This window comes from Chiloscyllium punctatum, chromosome 3, assembly GCF_047496795.1.
Source record: "Chiloscyllium punctatum isolate Juve2018m chromosome 3, sChiPun1.3, whole genome shotgun sequence".
Classification (NCBI taxonomy): Eukaryota; Metazoa; Chordata; class Chondrichthyes; order Orectolobiformes; family Hemiscylliidae; genus Chiloscyllium; species Chiloscyllium punctatum.
This window is the reverse complement of record NC_092741.1, coordinates 131,397,678-131,416,077: the sequence shown is the minus strand read 5'-3', so window position 1 is coordinate 131,416,077 and position 18,400 is coordinate 131,397,678. Positions and strand designations below refer to the sequence as shown.

General features: G+C 40.1%; 1 protein-coding gene across 10 annotated transcripts in view; it reads left to right on the top strand.

Moving 5' to 3' along the window:
• The window catches only part of dlgap2a (discs, large (Drosophila) homolog-associated protein 2a), a 961,527-nt gene that overhangs the window by 886,262 nt on the left and 56,865 nt on the right, over window positions 1-18,400 (top strand). For 9 of the 10 annotated variants that reach the window (XM_072560917.1, XM_072560915.1, XM_072560934.1 and 6 more), the window contains one exon: window positions 12,043-12,147. The exons of the other annotated variant lie outside the window; for it this stretch is intronic. In XM_072560917.1, coding sequence (XP_072417018.1) covers window positions 12,043-12,147 — 105 coding nt within the window. The remainder of the gene's footprint in view (window positions 1-12,042; window positions 12,148-18,400) is intronic. 10 annotated transcript variants of the gene reach the window in all.

Below are 18,400 nucleotides of genomic sequence, written 5' to 3'. Positions count from 1 at the left end.
ATGGTCTCTTGTGCACTGCTCCTCCATTTGCTCTACCATTGCCTTCAACCTAAAAGGCCACTTACTCCAGAATTCCCTACCTCAACCATTCTACCTTTTCCCTACCTTGCATCAGTTAAGACTCTCCTTAAAACAAACCTCTCACCACAACATGGATGACCCATTCAAATATCACCATCTTTAATTTTGCATTAATTTTCTTGATTATATGTCTAACCAGTGCACAAACATGTTTTTCTTTTGAAAGTTACTAAATTAATGCAAATTATTATTTATAGCTCAATGTGTGGAATTACAAAACATTTAAAATGTCCTGGACAGAATAATATTGGGGACTTAACATTTAACTTGTATCAGTATATTAAACCATCCTTTGTCAAATGCAAGGAGCATTCAAGTGGATTCACCAAGCAGGTGAGTATTCTCATATTAGTGCCTTTGAAATTATCTGTAACATACCAGACTTCAATTTGTATTCTGTGCAGAGACAACAGCAGTGTCTCAATGTAAAGTGACAGCCTGGCTTCTGTACTAGGATAATTAAATGTATAATCATTTTTAGTGGTTAAAACTGAAACTGAAAGTCCCTGTTCTTCACATGTAGGACTGTTAGAAGGTAATAAAGTGTGATTAATTAGTACAGATGATCTCATAAGGAACAAAAGATAAGTTCAAACACCTGAGACCATTTATCTTCCTTGCTGGCTCCCAGCTGCAAGCAGTACAATTATTTGTTGAAATTTATCCTGATGTACTAATAGTACAAAAGCAAAATTCTGGGCATCTCTCATCAGGGCAGGTAACTTAGAGAAAGAAACTGAGTTGTATCGTTTCTTCGTTTGGTGCACATTAACAGTACATTTCTGAAGAACAGTCATACCGGACTAGAAACATTAACTCTGTTTCCCTCTCCACAAACCCTGCCAGACCAGCATTTTCATGTTTTAGTTTTTCAGAATCCTCAGTATTTTACCATTGCACGTATATTTACTCTTCCTTTCCTTATTGCTTTGGTGAGATGAACCCTGTGACTTCAGCAGAGGTATAGGCAGGGTGCTCACGTCTCTGCTATGATGGTTGAAATGTTGTTTGCCAGCATTTTGTAGGTTTTTGAATCCATAAGAATCCAAATAAGGATTGTTCCACCTACGCTGGTTCAGTGGCCACACTTGACTCACTGTGCAGTTGTATACTTGGTCTACAGAAGAAGACTGTCATTGCACTCACCTGAAAAAAAATGCCAGTCAGATTTGAGGCGCACATTCCGCCAATCATTCCACAATGTGTTCAGAAGTGTGACAGTACATAACACAATCTCTGCTGCTTCTCAATGATTCTGCACTTCATCAGTGATGCCCATGTAAATCCTCTCCATCCACTTGAAGGAATTTTCTAGAGTCCCAAACACTTCAGTGCTAACAGTCTACTGCTGTTCCCTAACTCCACCAGCTGCTCTTGCTGCACTAGCCTCCAGTGCCTCTTACACTCCAGCTGTAGACTCAACGATAGTTGGAGAGCCAACTCCAGTTCTCCATTTCTTGTGTTTTTTGAGTTCTTTTCTACAGCAAAAAAGGAAGAAGATACCTATTAGAGATTTCAGTAACATGTTCCCTGATGAACAGAGAATTTGTTGAAGTGGCTATGAGCAAAAGGAATGGCAGCACATAAATTTGAGGCTGAGTGCCAGGAAAGTGAATGGATAGATGGCATAATGAGGAAGTGCTTAGAAAGAGATCTGAACAAGTGGGAAGAGTCATGCACTAGAATAAACTTAAGAATGTAGTTCAGAGAGTTGAACGTCCAGCAGAATATATATGGATATACTGTTGCTCTTGCCTTTTTTGACCTATTTTGGTCATCGAGCCACTTCCTGCTTTGGATCCAGCAGCATGATGCTCTTGCTGTTGACTTTATGATTAACTTCCAACCACATTGTCTTGATTTTTTCCAACGGGCTTCTTCCTCAGGGAATGCGAGGGAATGATATCTTGTTCTGGGTCCTCCCAATGTATTGCAGCACAGCCAAAAAGGTATTGAGGAAGTGAAACACTATCTTTGACCATCTATATTCCATTGCAACATTTATTTAACTACTAAACACTGTTTGCTTCAACTTAGGTGTTTGGAGTGTCCCTTTAAAAATTGGATTGAGAACTATTGCAGAATCATAGCGGCATGGTTATGTTAAATATTTATTGACTAGCATTCTTAATATATTTCAAGGTTCTCTGGGCACTATCTCCATGCCAACCATGCCCTGCACCCCCACTACCTCACATTAGCATTTCCAACAAACTTTTCAGGCAGGCCGTTGACCTTTCATCAGTAGTAATAATCACAGCTTGTTTTGTTCATTGCACACAGCATGATGTAAACAAGCAGCTGTTCATCACTTGTGTTCTTTGCAGAATAGTATTACAAAAGCTGTTTTACAGTGAGACACTGAGTTATTTACTGTGTGTGTTATGATCCGGATCATTCCTCAAATAGTTCTGTATGAACCAATGTGAAAGTAGATGTATGGTTTCCGTTTTTCTTACCATATCGCTGAAGTAGCAGATTTTATTGATGAGGTTGACTGGTGAGCTTTAAGAATAAAATTGAAAAATGTGACAGATTTAAAAAGAACAGTCTATTTGATGAAGTCCGTCAATCATTTCTTAAATCTGTTTGTTGGGGGATCAATCATTATAAGGAATGTCATTTTGGTTTTTTGGAAAATCCTGTGACTGTATGTTTCTGAAAGTAAGTAGCCTGACTCTATTTCATGCTTGGTGTTCACTTCCTCCTTCTGAATGATTAGCAGAAGTTGTTTCATGTCATAATAATAATTATGCTGCTTTTTTAACTTTACAGAATATTATTGATGTAGCCTTGATGCTTTTATCCTTCTAAAATAGTCAAAGTAAAAAAAATAATTAATTAACAGTTACAGCATTATACATCGGTGGGACCATTATGAATAGCTCAGAAGTAAGCAGGGAATTTAAAAAATATGAACTGATTTGCAATATATATCTTTCTGATCATCCAAGCTGAGGTAGATGACAGATACTATTCAACATTATTCAACAAATCCGATCCCTATCTTAAATAGTCAAGGAAATTTATCTCTTCTGTACTTTTAAGTATAAATTAAGAAAGAATTCAAACACCATTTGTACTAAGTACAAGAACATATACCGTTGTGGTCAAGCTGTAAAGTAACAGAAAAAAAACCCATTCAGTTTGTAGTACAGAATTATCAAAGCCTCTTCTGGGACAGATTGCAGATCCACTAATCAATGCCATTGTTTTCTACAGATTATAATCACTGCCTGTAATTAATGCGATTAACTCACTTGATGGCATGATTAACTTTGGCGAACAGATAATATGATTTCTGCTCCTGAGAGTTTCAGCAGTGTTCATGTAGTCTTGTGACATAGTGGCTGTGTCCAACCCTCTGAATCAGAAGGTCCAGATTCAAGTGTCTCCTGTTTGAGAGGTGTATCATAACATACCTGAACAGGTTGACTAAACATTTTTTACCATGGGATGTAATTTCCACTCAATTGCTTGATATTTTTTCATCTGAAAATAACCCAGTCCGTGTAAAACATTGCAGAGTTTGAAGCCCAAATGCATTTAGTACAAATTGACTTTCTCCAGTCTTTGGGTTGTGTCTAAAATAGTCTGCTAGAAGCCATCCCACAAAACTAGCTTCAACAAAATATTTAATTAATTATCATTGGGAGTTTCTGTGACTTGGGCATTTTGCAAGCATCTAAGGAGGCTCTGTTGAGGACTTGTGCTACAATAGTAATGCCTACCTCTGAGCCAGAAGACCTGAGTCCAAGTCTCACCGTATGTCATTTCATGTCTTAGGAGACTCTTAGCATTTGGCTGGTTCTTTTAGGCACAAGAACATTAATATGCACATTTTAAAACTTTAGAATTCTTTCTAACTTACTAAGAAACTGACTACTATAAAATAGTAACTAATAAATGTTGAGTGTAATTTTTCAACATCTTTGTCAATCATTGCAAGTTGGGTTACTGTGGGTTGGCACTGCACTTGAATATTCTTACTTGTTGTGACAGACCCATTTTCAGCTATATTAATCAAAGTAGAGCTCTTAAATTCCTCAAGGAATATGTTTAAAGCAGAATTTATTTTTTAAACAAGATATTTTAGAAAAGCTGCCCAGTTTTGCTGGCTATGGACATTTTTTTCTCAATGGTGATTTACAAATGAATTTGAGCAGAAACCCAAGAGAAAATAAAGAGCATTTCTTCAAAAATGCTGCAAAGACCTGTGCCCAGATTACCAATCATATTCCTAGAGAAACTGCTCCCATGTTTTAATTAGCTAGATCAACTGCAGAGAGCAGTTGTCATAGAGATGTACAGCACAGAAACAAACCCTTTGGTCCAACCCATTCATGCCAACCAGATATCCCAACCCAATCTAGTCCCACCTGCCAGTACCCGACCATATCCCTCCAAACCCTTCCTATTCATATACCCATCCAGATGCCTTTTAAATGTTGCAATTGTACCAGCCTCCAACTCTGGCAACATCCTTGTAAATCTTTTCTGAGCCCTTTCAAGTTTCACAACATCCTTCCGATAGGAAGGAGATCAGAATTGCACACAATATTCCAAAAGTGGCCTAACGAATGTCCTGTATAGCCGCAACATGTCCTCCCAACTCCTATACTCATTGCACTGTCCAAAAAAGGAAAGCTTACCAAATGCCTTCTTTATTATCTTGTCTACCTGCGATTCCACTTTCAAGGAACAATAAACCTGCACTCCAAGGTCTCTTTGTCCAGCAACACTCCCTAGGACATTACCATTAAGTGTACAAGTCCTGCTCTGATTCCAAAATGCAGCACCTTACATCTATCTAAATTATACTCCATTTGCCACTCCTCAGCCCATTGGTCCATCTGGTCAACATCCCGTTGTACTCTGTGGTAACCTTCTTCACTGTCCACTACACCTCCAATTTTGATGTCATCAGCAAACTTACTAACATACATCCTATGTTCACATTCAAATCATTTATATAAATGATGAAAAGTAGTGGACCCAGCACCGATCTTTGTGGCCCTCCACTGGTCACAGGCCTCCAGTCTGAAAAGCAATCCTCCACCATTACCATTTGTCTTCTACCATCGAGCCAATTCTGTTTCCAATGTCTAGGTCTCCCTGTCTTCCATGAGATCTAACCTTGAGAATAAAAGTAATTTCAGTAATGTAAGACAGCCCCATTTAAACTCAGTGGGATTGCTAACCAGTCTCCTTTGAGGAACCTTATCAAATGCCTTACTGAAGTCCACTTAGATCACATCTACAACTTTCCCCTCATCAATTGGTTACTTCTTCAAAAAAGCTCATTCAAGTTCGTGAGACATGATTTCCCATGCGCAAAGCCATGCTGACTATCCACAATCAATCCTTGCCTTTCCAATTACATGTAAATCCTGTCCCTCAGGATTCCCTCCAATACCTTGCCCACTGCCAATGCCTATAGTTTTTCCTTATCAGCTTTCTTAAATAGTGGCACTACATTAGCTAACCTCCAGTCTTCCGGCACCTCACCTGTGACTATCAACGGTACAAATATCTCAGCAAAGGGCCCAGGCAATCACTTCCTGAGCTTCCCACAGAGTTCTCTGGTACACCTGATCAGGTCCTGGGGATTTATCCACTTTTATGCTTTCAAGACATCCAGCACCTCCTCCTCCTCTGTAATATGGACATTCTGCAAGATGTCGCCATCTATTTCCCAACATTCTGTATCTTCCATATTCTCCTCCACAGTAAATACAGATGCAAAATACTCATTTAGTATCTCTGCCATCTACTGTGGCTCCACACAAAGGCTGCCTTGCTGATCTTTGAGGGGCCCTATTCTCTCCCGAGTTACCCTTTGTCCTTAATGTATTTATAAAATCCCTTTGGATTCTCCTTAACCCTATTTGCTCAAGCTATCTCATGTCCTCTTTTTTGTCCTCTTGATTTCCCTTTTAAGTATACTCGTACTGCCTTTATATTCTTGGAAGGATTCATTCGATCTTTCCTGTCTATACCTGATATATGCTTCCTTCTTTTTCTTAACCAAATCCTCAATTTCTCTAGTCATCCAACTTTCCCAACACCTACCAGCCTTTTCTTTCACCGAAACAGGAATATATTGATTCTCGACACTCGTTGTCTTATTTTTGAAGGCTTCCCATTTTCCAGCTGACCCTTTACCTGCGAACATCTGCCTCTCATCAGCTTTGCTAGTACCTAATACCATCAAAATGAGCCTTCCTCCAATTTAGAACTTCAACTTTGCGACAAAATTATTTCCAACATTTTTTTTCCTGCAAAATATCTCTAAATCTTGGACCATAACACATAGGAGTGGAAGCAAGGCCATTCGGCCCATCGAGTCCACTCTACCATTTAATCATGGCAAATGGGCATTTCAATTCCACTTACCCGCTTTCTCCCTTAATTCCTTGCAAGATCAATAATTTATCAATCTCTGCCTTGAAGACACCCAATCAAAGGCCTCCACCGCACTCCACAGCAATAATTCCACAGGCCCACCATTCTCTGGCTGAAGAAATGTCTCGTCATTTCCATTCTAAATTGATCCCCTCTAATTTTAAGGCTGTGCCCATGGGTCCTGGTCTCCCTGCCTAATGGAAACAACTTCCCAGCGTTCACTCTTTCTAAATTTTACATTATCTTGTAAGTTTCTATTAGATCTCCCCATAACCTTCTAAACTCTAATGAATACAATCCCAGGATCCTTAGTCGATCATCATATGTTTGGCCTACCATTCCAGGGATCATCCATGTGAATCTCTGCTGGACATGCTCCAGTGCCAATATGTCCTTCCTGAGATGTGGGGCCCAAATTTGGATGCAGTATTCTAAATGAGGCCTAACCAGATCTTTATAAATTTTCAGAAGCACGTTGCTGCTTTTATATTCCAACCCTCTTGAGATAAATGACAACATTACATTTGCTTTCTTCATCACGGACTCAACCTGTAATTCAACCTTGAGAGAATCCGGTACTAGCACTCCCAGATCCCTTTGTATTTTGGCTTCATGAATTTTCTCACCGTTTAAAAAATATCCATGCCTGTATTCATTTTTCCAAAGTGCAAGACCTCGCACTTGCTCACATTGAATTTCATCAGCCATTTCCTGGACCATTCTCCTAAACTGTCTAAGTCTTTCTGCAGCCTCCCCACCTCCTCAGTACTACCTGCCTGTCTGCCTAACTTCGTATCATTGGCGAACTTCACCAGAATGCTTCCAGTCCCTTCATCCAGATCATTAACATATAAAGTGAACAGCTGCGGCCTCAACACTGAACCTTGCGGGATTCAACTTGTCACCAGCTGCCATTCCAAAAGAGAATTTTTTATCCCAACTCTCTGCCTTAGTTAGACAGCCAATCCCCAATGCATGCCAGTAGCTCACCTCAAACACCATGGGCCCTCACCTTACTCAGCAGGCTCCCATAAGGCACTTTATCAAAGGCCTTTTGGAAGTCTATATAGATAATATCTACTGGGTTTCCCTGGTCTAACCACTGGTTACCTCTTCAAAGAATTCTAACAGGTTTGTCAGGCATGACTTTTCCTTACTAAATCCATGCTGACTTGTTCTACTCCGGTCCTGCACTTCCAGAATTTAGAAATCTCATCCTTAATGATGGATTTGAGAATTTTACCTATAACTGAGGTTAGACGAATCAGCCTATAATTTTCCACCTTTTGTCTTGAACCTTTCTTGAACAAGAGGGTTACAACAGTGATTTTCCAATGATCTGGGACTTTCCCTGACTCCAGTGATCTTTGAAAAATCACAGTCAGTGCCTCCGGTACTTCCTCAGCCACCTCCCTCAGAACTTTAGGATATAGCCCAACGGGTCCAGTTTAGCTTTTCTAGCACTTTCTCTTTTATAATGGTTACCATACTCAAATCTGCCCCCTGACCCTCCTTAATTGTTGGGATAATACTCAGGTCTTCCACTATGAGGGCTGACACAAAGTACTTATTAAGTTCTTCAGCTATTTTCTTATCTCCCAGCACTAGCCTCCCAGCATCAATTTGGAGTGGCCAAATTTCTTGCCTCTTGTTTGTTTATGTATTGAAAGAAATTTTTACGCTCATTTCTAATATTACTGGCTAGTTTGCCTTCATACTTGATCCTCTCCTTCCTTATTTCTCTCTTTGTTATCCTCTGTTTGTTCTTGTAGTCTTCCCAATCTTCTGATTTTCCAGTGCTCTTGGCCACTTTAAAGGCTCTATCTTTTTCTTTGATACATTTTCTGACTTCCTTGTCAGCCACGACTGTCTAACTCCTCCCGGATAATCTTTCTTTTCTTTGGGTTGAACCTCTGTACTACGCCCAGAAACTCCTGCCATTGTTGCTCTACTGTCTTCCCCACTAGGCTCTGCTTCCAGTCGATTTTCGTCAGTTCCTCGCTCATGCCCCTGTAACTACCTTTATTTAACTGTAACACCATTACATCCAATTTTGGCTTCTCTCTTTCAAACTGCAGATTGAAATCTACCATAGTATCATTGCTGCCTCCTAAGTATTCCCTTACTTTAAGATCTTTTATAAAAGTCTGGTTCATTACATAGAACTAAGTCCAGAATAGTCTGCTCCCTCTGGGCTCCATCCAAAATGGCATCCTGTAAGAATTCCATGAATTCCCTTTCTTTGGATCCACCGGCAACATTCTTCAGCCGGTCCATCTGCATATTGAAGTCCCCCATGATCACCGTGACCTTGCCTTCTTGACATGCCCTATCTGTTTCCTGGTACATCTTGCGTCCCTGGTCCTGACCACTGCTGCGAGGTCTGTACATAACTCCCATTATGGTTTTTTGCCTTTGTGGTTCCTCAACTCCACCCACACAGACTTGTATCATCTGACCCTGTGTCATTCAGTGCCATAGATTTAATCTCATTCTTAACTAACAAGGTAGTCCCGCCCCCTCTTCCCATCCCCCTGTCTTTTCGATAAGTTGTAAATCCTTGAATGTTTAATGGCTAGTCCTGAACCCCCTGCAACCACGTCTCTGTGATGCCTACCACATCATAATCATTCACAATGATTTGTGCCGTTAATTCATCTGCTTTGTTACGAATACGACGAGCATTTAGATAAAGTGCCTTAATGCTAATTTCCTTATCCTCATGATTTCCAACATCGCTAGTAATATGTCCTAAGTTATCAGTCCTTTTTGCTTCATTTCTAGCTTGCCTTGAACTTAAACCCTGCACACATGCTAACCTGCTGCTTATCTTTCTACTTCACTCCATACTCCCTGTTGCTTTTCCTTTTCCTCCCCCCCCGACTCACAAGTTTAAAGTCCTAGTGACCACCCTATTTATCCTTTTCACCAGAACACTGGTTACAGATTGCTTCAGGTGTAGACCGTCCCATCGGTAGAGACACCTCCGGTTCCAAAACTGATGCCAAAGTCCCATGAAATGAAATCCTTCTTTCTCACACCAATTTCTCAGCCACATGTTTACTTCCCTAATTTTCTTATACCTATGGCAATTAGCATGTAGCTCAGGCAGTAATCCTGAGATTATGACACTTGAGGACCTGTTCTTCAATTTCCTTCCTCGTGCTTGATAATCCCCAAACAGATCCTCCTTCCTAGCCTTGCCTATGTTGTTAGTGCCAATGTGGACCATAACAACTGGATCCTCCCCCTCCCGCTCCAATATCCTTGAGTCAAGTTCAGCAGCTAGATAAAAACTGATCATTAATTACCTCTGAGAAAAATTACATGAAATAACATACATTTAAATTGACATTTTATAACTCACTTTACATTTAGCTTCCATAAAATACTGACAATGTACACACTATACAACAGTTCTTATTACTATTTTTATTAATATTTGATTTAATTTGTTATAGCTGACTTGTTAAGTAGTGTCTTAAATCAGATATCCTTTAAAGAGCAACTAGGATTGAATATTGGAGTCAAAGAGAGGTACAGAATTGAAACAGAACCTTTGGTCCAGCTCGTCCAAGCCGATCAGATATCCTAACTTTAATCTAGTCCTGTTTGCCAGCATTTGGCCCATATCCTTCTAAACCTTTCCTACTCAGATACCCATCCAAATGTCTTTTAAATGTTGTAGTTGTACCAGCCTTCACTACTTCCTCTAGTATACACACACTGCCCTCTATATGAGAAAGTTGCCCCTTGGGTCTTTCTGCTCTCACCATAAACCTATGCCCTCTAGTTTTAGACTCCTCGACCCTGGGGAGAGGACTTTGTCTATTTATCCTATCCATGCCCAAATGATTTTATAAACCTTTATCACCCTTCAGCCTTCAGGGAAAATAGCTCCAGCTTATTTAGCCTCCCCCTATAGCTCAAACCCTCCAACCATGGCAACATCCTTGCAAATCTTTTCTGAACACTTTTAAGTTTCACAACATCCTTCCTATAGCAGGGAGACAAGAATTGCACACAGTATTCCAAAAGTGGCCCAACCAATGTCCTGTACAGCCACAACATGACCTCCCAACCTCTATGCTCAGTGCTCTGACCAATAAAGACAAGCATACCAAACATTTTCTTCACAATCATGACTACCTGGGACTCCACTTTCAAGAAACAATGAATCTGCATTCCAAGGTCTTCTGAAGTGAAACTATCACGGTATTCTAACAGATGAATGGCTTAACAGACAATCAATTTTTCAATGTAAATCACACTGTAAATTTTTGCTATAAATTCTGTGTTAGGATTGAGCCCTCCACTACCACCTGATGAAGGAGCGACGCTGTGAAAGCTAGTGTGCTTCCAATTAAACCAGTTGGACTATAACCTGGTGTTGTGTGATTTTTAACTTTGTACACCCCAGTCCAACACCGGCATTCCAAATTCTGAAGGTGATATATTCATTCATTAATTTATGTATGCTTGTATCAAAATTATCTGTAAGGAGAAGAGAATCTAATGCTTTCTGACAAATGGGAGAAAACCTGTAAAGGAATAGTAAAGGAATTATGGTTTGAATTTTATTGCAACACACCTTCCACTGTAGGACAAATGAGCAATTATCCTGAGGCTAAACTACAAAGTAAGATGCTGTTTGTTGAACTTTAACTTTAAACTCAAAAATATTACTGTTGAACAAGATTGTAGTCAAACTCTGTAACTGCATTTACCATATTTAAATATTTCATGGTGAAATTCCTCTATACCAGCAACACGAAATGGGTTTATGGCAAGTAAGCAGCAACCAGTTTTTATTCTCTAATTATTTGGAAAAACTTTCTGAGATTTTTGATTTCAAACCAAGTCAAAACAACAATGCAACTCAGGAAAAAACTTTGAACTACCATTTTGTGAACTTTATCGAAGAAATGATCTGATGAGCTGAAAATTTGGCTGGGAGCCTATTTACATATACGTAGTTGACACTATATTTTGTATGCTTCCAGGCAAAGCCTTAGCTGCAGGCGTAGGCAAAGCAATTATTGCATGTTCTAACTGATGACAACAATACAGTGAGAGAAACATTCCAAAATGAGGAAAATGTGCAACCAGCAGAATGTTCAATTCTAGTGCTTGAAATTAAGCACACTTGTTTTCAATGAATTATAAAAACCCTCTAGACACTCACTCCTCTTAAAATAAATTCACAATCTAGGCAACCTGATCTAACCTGAAAATAACGGTTTGCAAAATCGATATTTTGTTTCACATGATACCAATTAATTAGATTCAGTAGATGAGGAAGTTGCTGATGAGCATGTATTTGTAACATGACTTGACACAGTGTCAGGCCAAAGAATTCAAGACAGTTTAGGTGTGAGACCACAACCAATTGTCAATTGAAGGGATGTGTTGGAGGATTTTAATTATTCCTGACCAGAGTCTTTTCATTTTCAAAAATGTGAACTTTAATAATTTTTGGTCAATGACTTCCTGCATTATATTTCATTCAATTTGATTCCCCTTTTTAAAAATATGACTTTTTTCCCCTTTATTTAGCATTTCCCCTCTACGGCATGCAGTATTCTTCGCCGAGAAATCGGGAACTCAGCGCGTGGGGAGTTTCAGGCATGGCAACACGTCCTAACACTCCGCAGCATATTGGTACACCAGCACCAAGTACTGTCTTGGTGCTTTATTCTCTCTGTCTCCGTCTCTGTCAAATTGTGGCATGATTTCTTTCTGTATCTGGGTGTTAGTGATGTGGTTCTGTGTCATTTCTCTAATCAGACAGGTGAAGAGGGTGATAAATCTGAACCATATCCAGATTGGACAGGTTATAGATCAGAATAGAAGCCACTGGGAAAATAACAAGACCAATAACAATTTGAATTTATATCACATGTTTAATGCAGGAGAAGATACTTCACAGGAGTATAATGATAAAAATGTAATGCAGATTCAAAGGAAGTATTAAGTGAGTTGAAGAAACAGTTGGTGAAAATGATACATTTGAAGGCAGAGAGAACATATGCCCAGATAGTTGAAAGCATAGCTACCAAAGATGAGGGTGAAGGGAGTTAAGGTTAGTAAACATTGGATGAATTCAGAGCTTCGGAGAGTTGCAGAAGATTGGAAGGAAAGCCATAAAGTGATTTCAACATGAGGTGGACATATTTCAATTTGATGCTTTGGATAAGGACTAGAGAGTTCTGGATGTGATCAGCTTTAGAAAGGTTACAGTAGGCCAGCCATGGAAGTAATTTAGCCTGGAAGTGACAAACGTAAACTTAAAGGTTTCATCAGCTAATGGTCAAAGATGCAGTGGGACAGGGGAAGATTCAAAAGAGGTGTGAGGGAGGGGGAGATGGTTAGGTTGCTGTTGCAGCACAGGTAAGAATAAAGAACAAAGAAAATTTACAGCCCAGGTACAGGCCCTTCTGCCCTCCAAGCCTGTGCCGATCCAAATACACAGTCTAAACCTATTGCCCAAATCCTAAGGATCTGTATCCCTCTGCTCCCCACCTACTCATGCATCTATCGAGATGCATCTTAAACGAATCTACCATGCCTGCCTCTGCTACCTCTGTTGGCAATGCGTTCCAGTCACTTACCACCCTGTGTATAGTACTTTCCGTGTGTATCCCCCTTAAACTTTTCTCCCCTCACCTTGAACGCATGACCTCCCTTTACTGAATCCCTCACCCAGGATAAAAGGATGCAGCCAGTGAACTGGAGTGGGAATGAAGTCAGAAACTGAGCTCAGAGTCAAATAGATACCAAGGTTGCAGCGTTGGTTTACAATGTGAGACAGTGGCCAGCAGGGACCAGGATTTGTGGTGGGGGTGCATATTTTATGGTAATGGCCAAGCACGATGCCTTTGGTCTTGCTTATATTTAATTGCAGTAAAATTAGGTTCCATTGAGACTGAGTGTTATTGGGTAACTTGACAGTGAAGTGTTGCTGAGTGTTAAATAATAATGTGGTAAGGTGGCATCAAAAGTACTGAAAAACGAAAGCAAATTTAAAATGAACAGTAATGTAAAAGTACATGGCACATTCAACAAATAGAAATACTGTTAGTCAGGAAAGATATAAGCTAAGTAGGTAAAGACAAGTATGTGACAGCTATGCAAAAGTAGATACAGAAAACTGTTGATAATTTAATTTGGTACAAGTGAAATTAAGCATGGTGGGGGGGAGGTTAGTGAGGGGGTGGAGGAAAAGATGAATTCTGCATGAGAAAAACCTATTATCAATGTTATTACAGGCCTGAATGCCTGCTCTGAATTTCATTGTGCACCATGAATGATGGCTAGCTGCTAGGTTGCCACATGTGACTTCTCCTCCATCTCACATTCACAATTGTTTGTTTGAATTTAACTACTCCCTACTGACTTCAGCTTTTGGTGGTGTGCTGCACCAAGGGAGACTCATGGCAGAACAAGCCCTGGCTAACAGACATTCCAGTTTCAAGAAGTGCTATTCAATCAGATGCAAGGATTTTAACTATATTGTTCATTCTAATCTGGCCTCAAAGTTTACCACCAGCTGAGATTGGTCTGCAGTCTAGCTTGGTGTCACTAAACCAGAAACATAGTGATACACAGGACCAGAAGATTAGCCAATCTAAGCAATCACAAACTCAAATAAAAATTATCTAAAGTTGTCTGGCAACATCTTTGGAGAGAAATCAGATAGTGTTTTGGGTCCAGTGATTCTTCTTCAGAACTGATTTCTCTCCACAGATGCTGCCAGACAATTTCAGATAATTGTTTTTTGAGTTTAGATAAAAAAACTGAATTTTAAGGTCTGATTCCTTCAAGACCCTAATCTATTCAGGCCACAAGTCTATGTGACATAATCTTAGTAGGTGGCACTTAACATTTCCCCCCATTGTATACTTAACTTGCTGCCTGACTTTGAATTTGAAAAATTATTGGAAGGTATGGAAGTTACCAGTTTAAAATCTGAGACCTGATAGTAAAATCCAGGTCAGTATCCTAAAAGTATTTGTTTTGTATCCTGCTTGTTCTGTATCATTAAAGAAATTTAAAATGTTCATAGGTTACAAACTCAATCCTGAACTGAATCAGTTCCTTGATTGAAAAGTTGGTATTTGTTTTAACAGAAACCAAGAAAGATCATTTTAAGTTCACTGTATAACAGCATATTAAGCTGAGATGCAACAAAACATAATAGACACTGATTCCATAGATAGTACATGCAGCTAAAACAGAACTTTTTAAAGGCATCTCACTGCCATCAAGTGGAAATGCTTTCCAGTGAACCTTTAGTAAGAGGCTGAAGAACAAAGGGAAATCTGGCATACAACATGGGAATATAGAATTTAGGAGTAGGAATAGACCATTTGGCACTTCAAGCCTGCTCTGACATTTAGTTTTGGGATGAGGACCTTTTCTTGTAAAAAACGATGAAACAAGTTTCACATGTACCTATTGATGTTTAACAGAAAAAGAGATGATCTTACTGAAATGTATAAGGTCATGAAGGGACCTGATAGGATGAGTAGTAGGAGGAGATTTAGTGGGCTCACAGTTTAAGATTAAGAAGCCTCCGATTTAGGACTGAGGTAAAGAGATTTACTTCTTCTTTCAGAGGGTCTTTAGGTTATGGGGGTTTACAAGAAGGTGGAGATGTGACCAGAAGTATAGCCATGATGTTGCTACATCAACTATCTATGGAATCAATGTCTATTATATTTTGTTGCATCGCAGTTGGCTTCTATTATAATAATCTTTTTTTCAAATAAGCAGACCAGATCTGTGCACAAGACCCAATCTGTGTTTCTCCCACCAAGACCCTATAAAGCTGCAGTAAAATGTTTATATTCTGCTCCCTTTACAATTAACTCCAACATTCCATTTGTCTTCCTCATCAGTTGTACCTGCATAATATCAGGGAGATGGCACGTTAGTGGTCATGTCACTGGACTACTATTCCTGAAGCTCTGACTTTGGCCTTTGGGAAGATGGGTTTAAACCCCACCATGGCAGTAGGCGAAATTTATAGTGGCTCAGTGGTTAGTACTGCTGCCTCACAGTGCCAGGGACCTGGCTTCAATTCCAGCCAGGCTTAGGCAACTGTGCAAGCTTCACACATACATTCTCCACGGTTTCTGCCGAGTGCTCCGGTTTCCTCCCACATTCCAAAAATGTGAAGATTATGTGGTTGAGCCATGGGGAGTCCAGGGTTACAGGGATGGTTCTGGATGGGATGCTGTTCAGAGGGTTGGTGTGGAATCGATGGGCTAAATGGCCTGCTTCCACACTATAGGGATTCTAAAATTTTATGAATAAATCTACATTTGGAAGCTTGTCTCATTAATGGTGCCATGAAACTGCGATCAATTGTTTGGATTCACTGATGTACTTCATTGGAGGAAATCAGCCATGCCTACCCAAACCTCAGACCCACTGTAACGTGGTTGAATTTTAACCTGTGCTCTGAAATCATCTAGAAAACCATTAAATTCAAAGGCACTTCAGAATGGTAACAAATGCTGGCATTGCCAGTGATGCCTCTGTGCCCCAAGATATTTTTTTAAAACTACCTTTAATATGTAACAGGACTCTCCAATCTCTTGGTACTACTCAGCTCTGCTATCCCTCTCCCTATTTAGAGAACATATTGCTTTCCTCTTCTGCATGCCAAAGTGGACAAATTCACAGTTTCCCACATAATACTCCATCTGCCAATTTTTGTCTATATCTCCTTTCAAACTCTCTACCTCCTCTTGACAACTTACATTTCTACCTGTCTGACCGATATGATCATTACAAAGCTGTTAAATACAGTATTGATGTTACATGTGAAAAACTGTCACACATTCTTCATCTGATGACATTTTATGGCAGAAGCTGTTACATTAAAAGGCTTTTGAGTGTTTAAGAGAATTTAAGGACTTTGGTTAGCATTGTGGTTCCATGGAAACCCTACAAATTTAAACATTTTACTGGCTAAAAAGAAACAAATTTGAATCGAAGAAACAATGTAGTAGAAGGGAAGTGCTTATGTACCCTCTTGTTTGTTGGGCTAAGTGCTTATGATATCACATGCATCATAGGCAAATTTGTATGCTCATTAAGATAATGGTGAGTATTGCTGGAACCTGGACCATTTTCAGCCACTCAGTTTTCAAATCTGCATTCTGAAGTCAGGGTGTGTTGATGCAGGATCAGGACTAATAGCAGCAATTCAGATCTAACGATGCACAAGCCTGATGATATCACTTGTCTTTTATTCCTTACTGGAACTGAAGTGGTGAGGCTACTCAGCTCAAGTCCTGGTGCTCTCTCACCATCACAGGCTATTGCAGTGGGTTAATTACCCGGAGGTAGTTAGCTGATTTGTGTGATCAAGGCCTCAAATAAGGACCATTAAATGGGAATGCTGGTATTTTGCTGATGGTGGGCCTATTCCCGCTGTGTGGGTATGCTGCTAACTTCATGCAGGCTGCCTCTATGTGGCAGCACAGCAGGTCATCAAAGGTAAAATGCCAATATCCAAACCAGGAGGGGTGGGGGTGGGGATGGGGGTGGGAGAGAAGGAGGTAGGCTCACCTCAGTGGGCCATCCAGTAAGCATTTCCGTCCATCCTCTGAAGTCTAATTCCCCTAAATTTTGATTTTACAAACCCACCTGAGGGCACCCACAATGGTGAGGCATTTATTTAGAAGAGTCTGCAGTTAAATTGCTTAGCCAGTTGCAGACTGTCAGCAATGATGGTTCAGGATGGTTCCAGCCTAATATTGGGATCACAAAGTCAACAGTAATATTGAGCTTCATAACTCCCTATCCAATACTTGTCCCAATATATTTATTCACCTGCTACATTTTTAGACCTTTTCCAAATCTGTTAACTAATATTATGTTGATGTTTAAAGCTAATTACTGCCTCTCCACAAAGTTGAGTGTTTCTGACCAGAGCTGGTGAACCTCCAGTAACACAACTGCACCACTGAGAAAGAAACAGCAAAACTCTGGGCACGAGACTTACCCAACAGGTGCAATGTCTTCTTTTAGTGTTCAAGTGTTTTATCGCATGAGATTCATGGTGCCTGGTCTGTGGTAATTCAATGTGTCTTTTCTCACGCAATCTTGTACTGTTCATCTAATTAATTATGCATTTGGGCTGTGCGTGCCCTTCTCAAAGAATTACATGAAGAGTTGAGAAAACTCACCACTGCCAGGACCTTCGATGCTGCTGGGGTCAAATTTAAAGCCCAGCCACACTCCACTTCAAACACTGCAAGCCAAGAACTGCCCTTCACACAGTGGTACTGCATTGTTATCACGATTTTCCCAGTAAGTCAGCCTTGATCTCACAAATCTCCACGTAATCTCCCTGTATCACCAATACAGAGCTAGAAGTACTGGTGTGTCACCAGATCCAGCCAGCCTGGGCTGCAATAGCAGTCAGGTCAGTGCTATTTCCTAGGTAAAATAGATTGAATAGCACTGCAAAAGACTGATTAATAGTCTACTGTGCTTGACGTGTAAATGCCACCATTTTCTTTCTGCTGCCTCACACTCCCAGGGTTAGCACTCATATGAACTCTGCCATTACACATACCTCTCACTAAGGTATACCTCATGGACGGCAACTCTCATCATTGCACACATCATGTACACCAAAGGGCTCTGACCCACTTCATCGTCCCACCCACATCACCATAAACTCTGGCAGAATAAATTGTCCCACAATAATCAGAGAAGGCTGAGGCTGACAGTTGGACATAAAGCTACACACACTATGTGAGGATAAAATACTAGGCCCGACCGGGGAAAAAAACACTCACATGGGGTATCAGAAATTCAGGAGCTGATCTACCCAGTAAGCTTCATTGTGTTCTGCTGCATTCCTCTGTGATTATCACCAACACTGACTCATTCT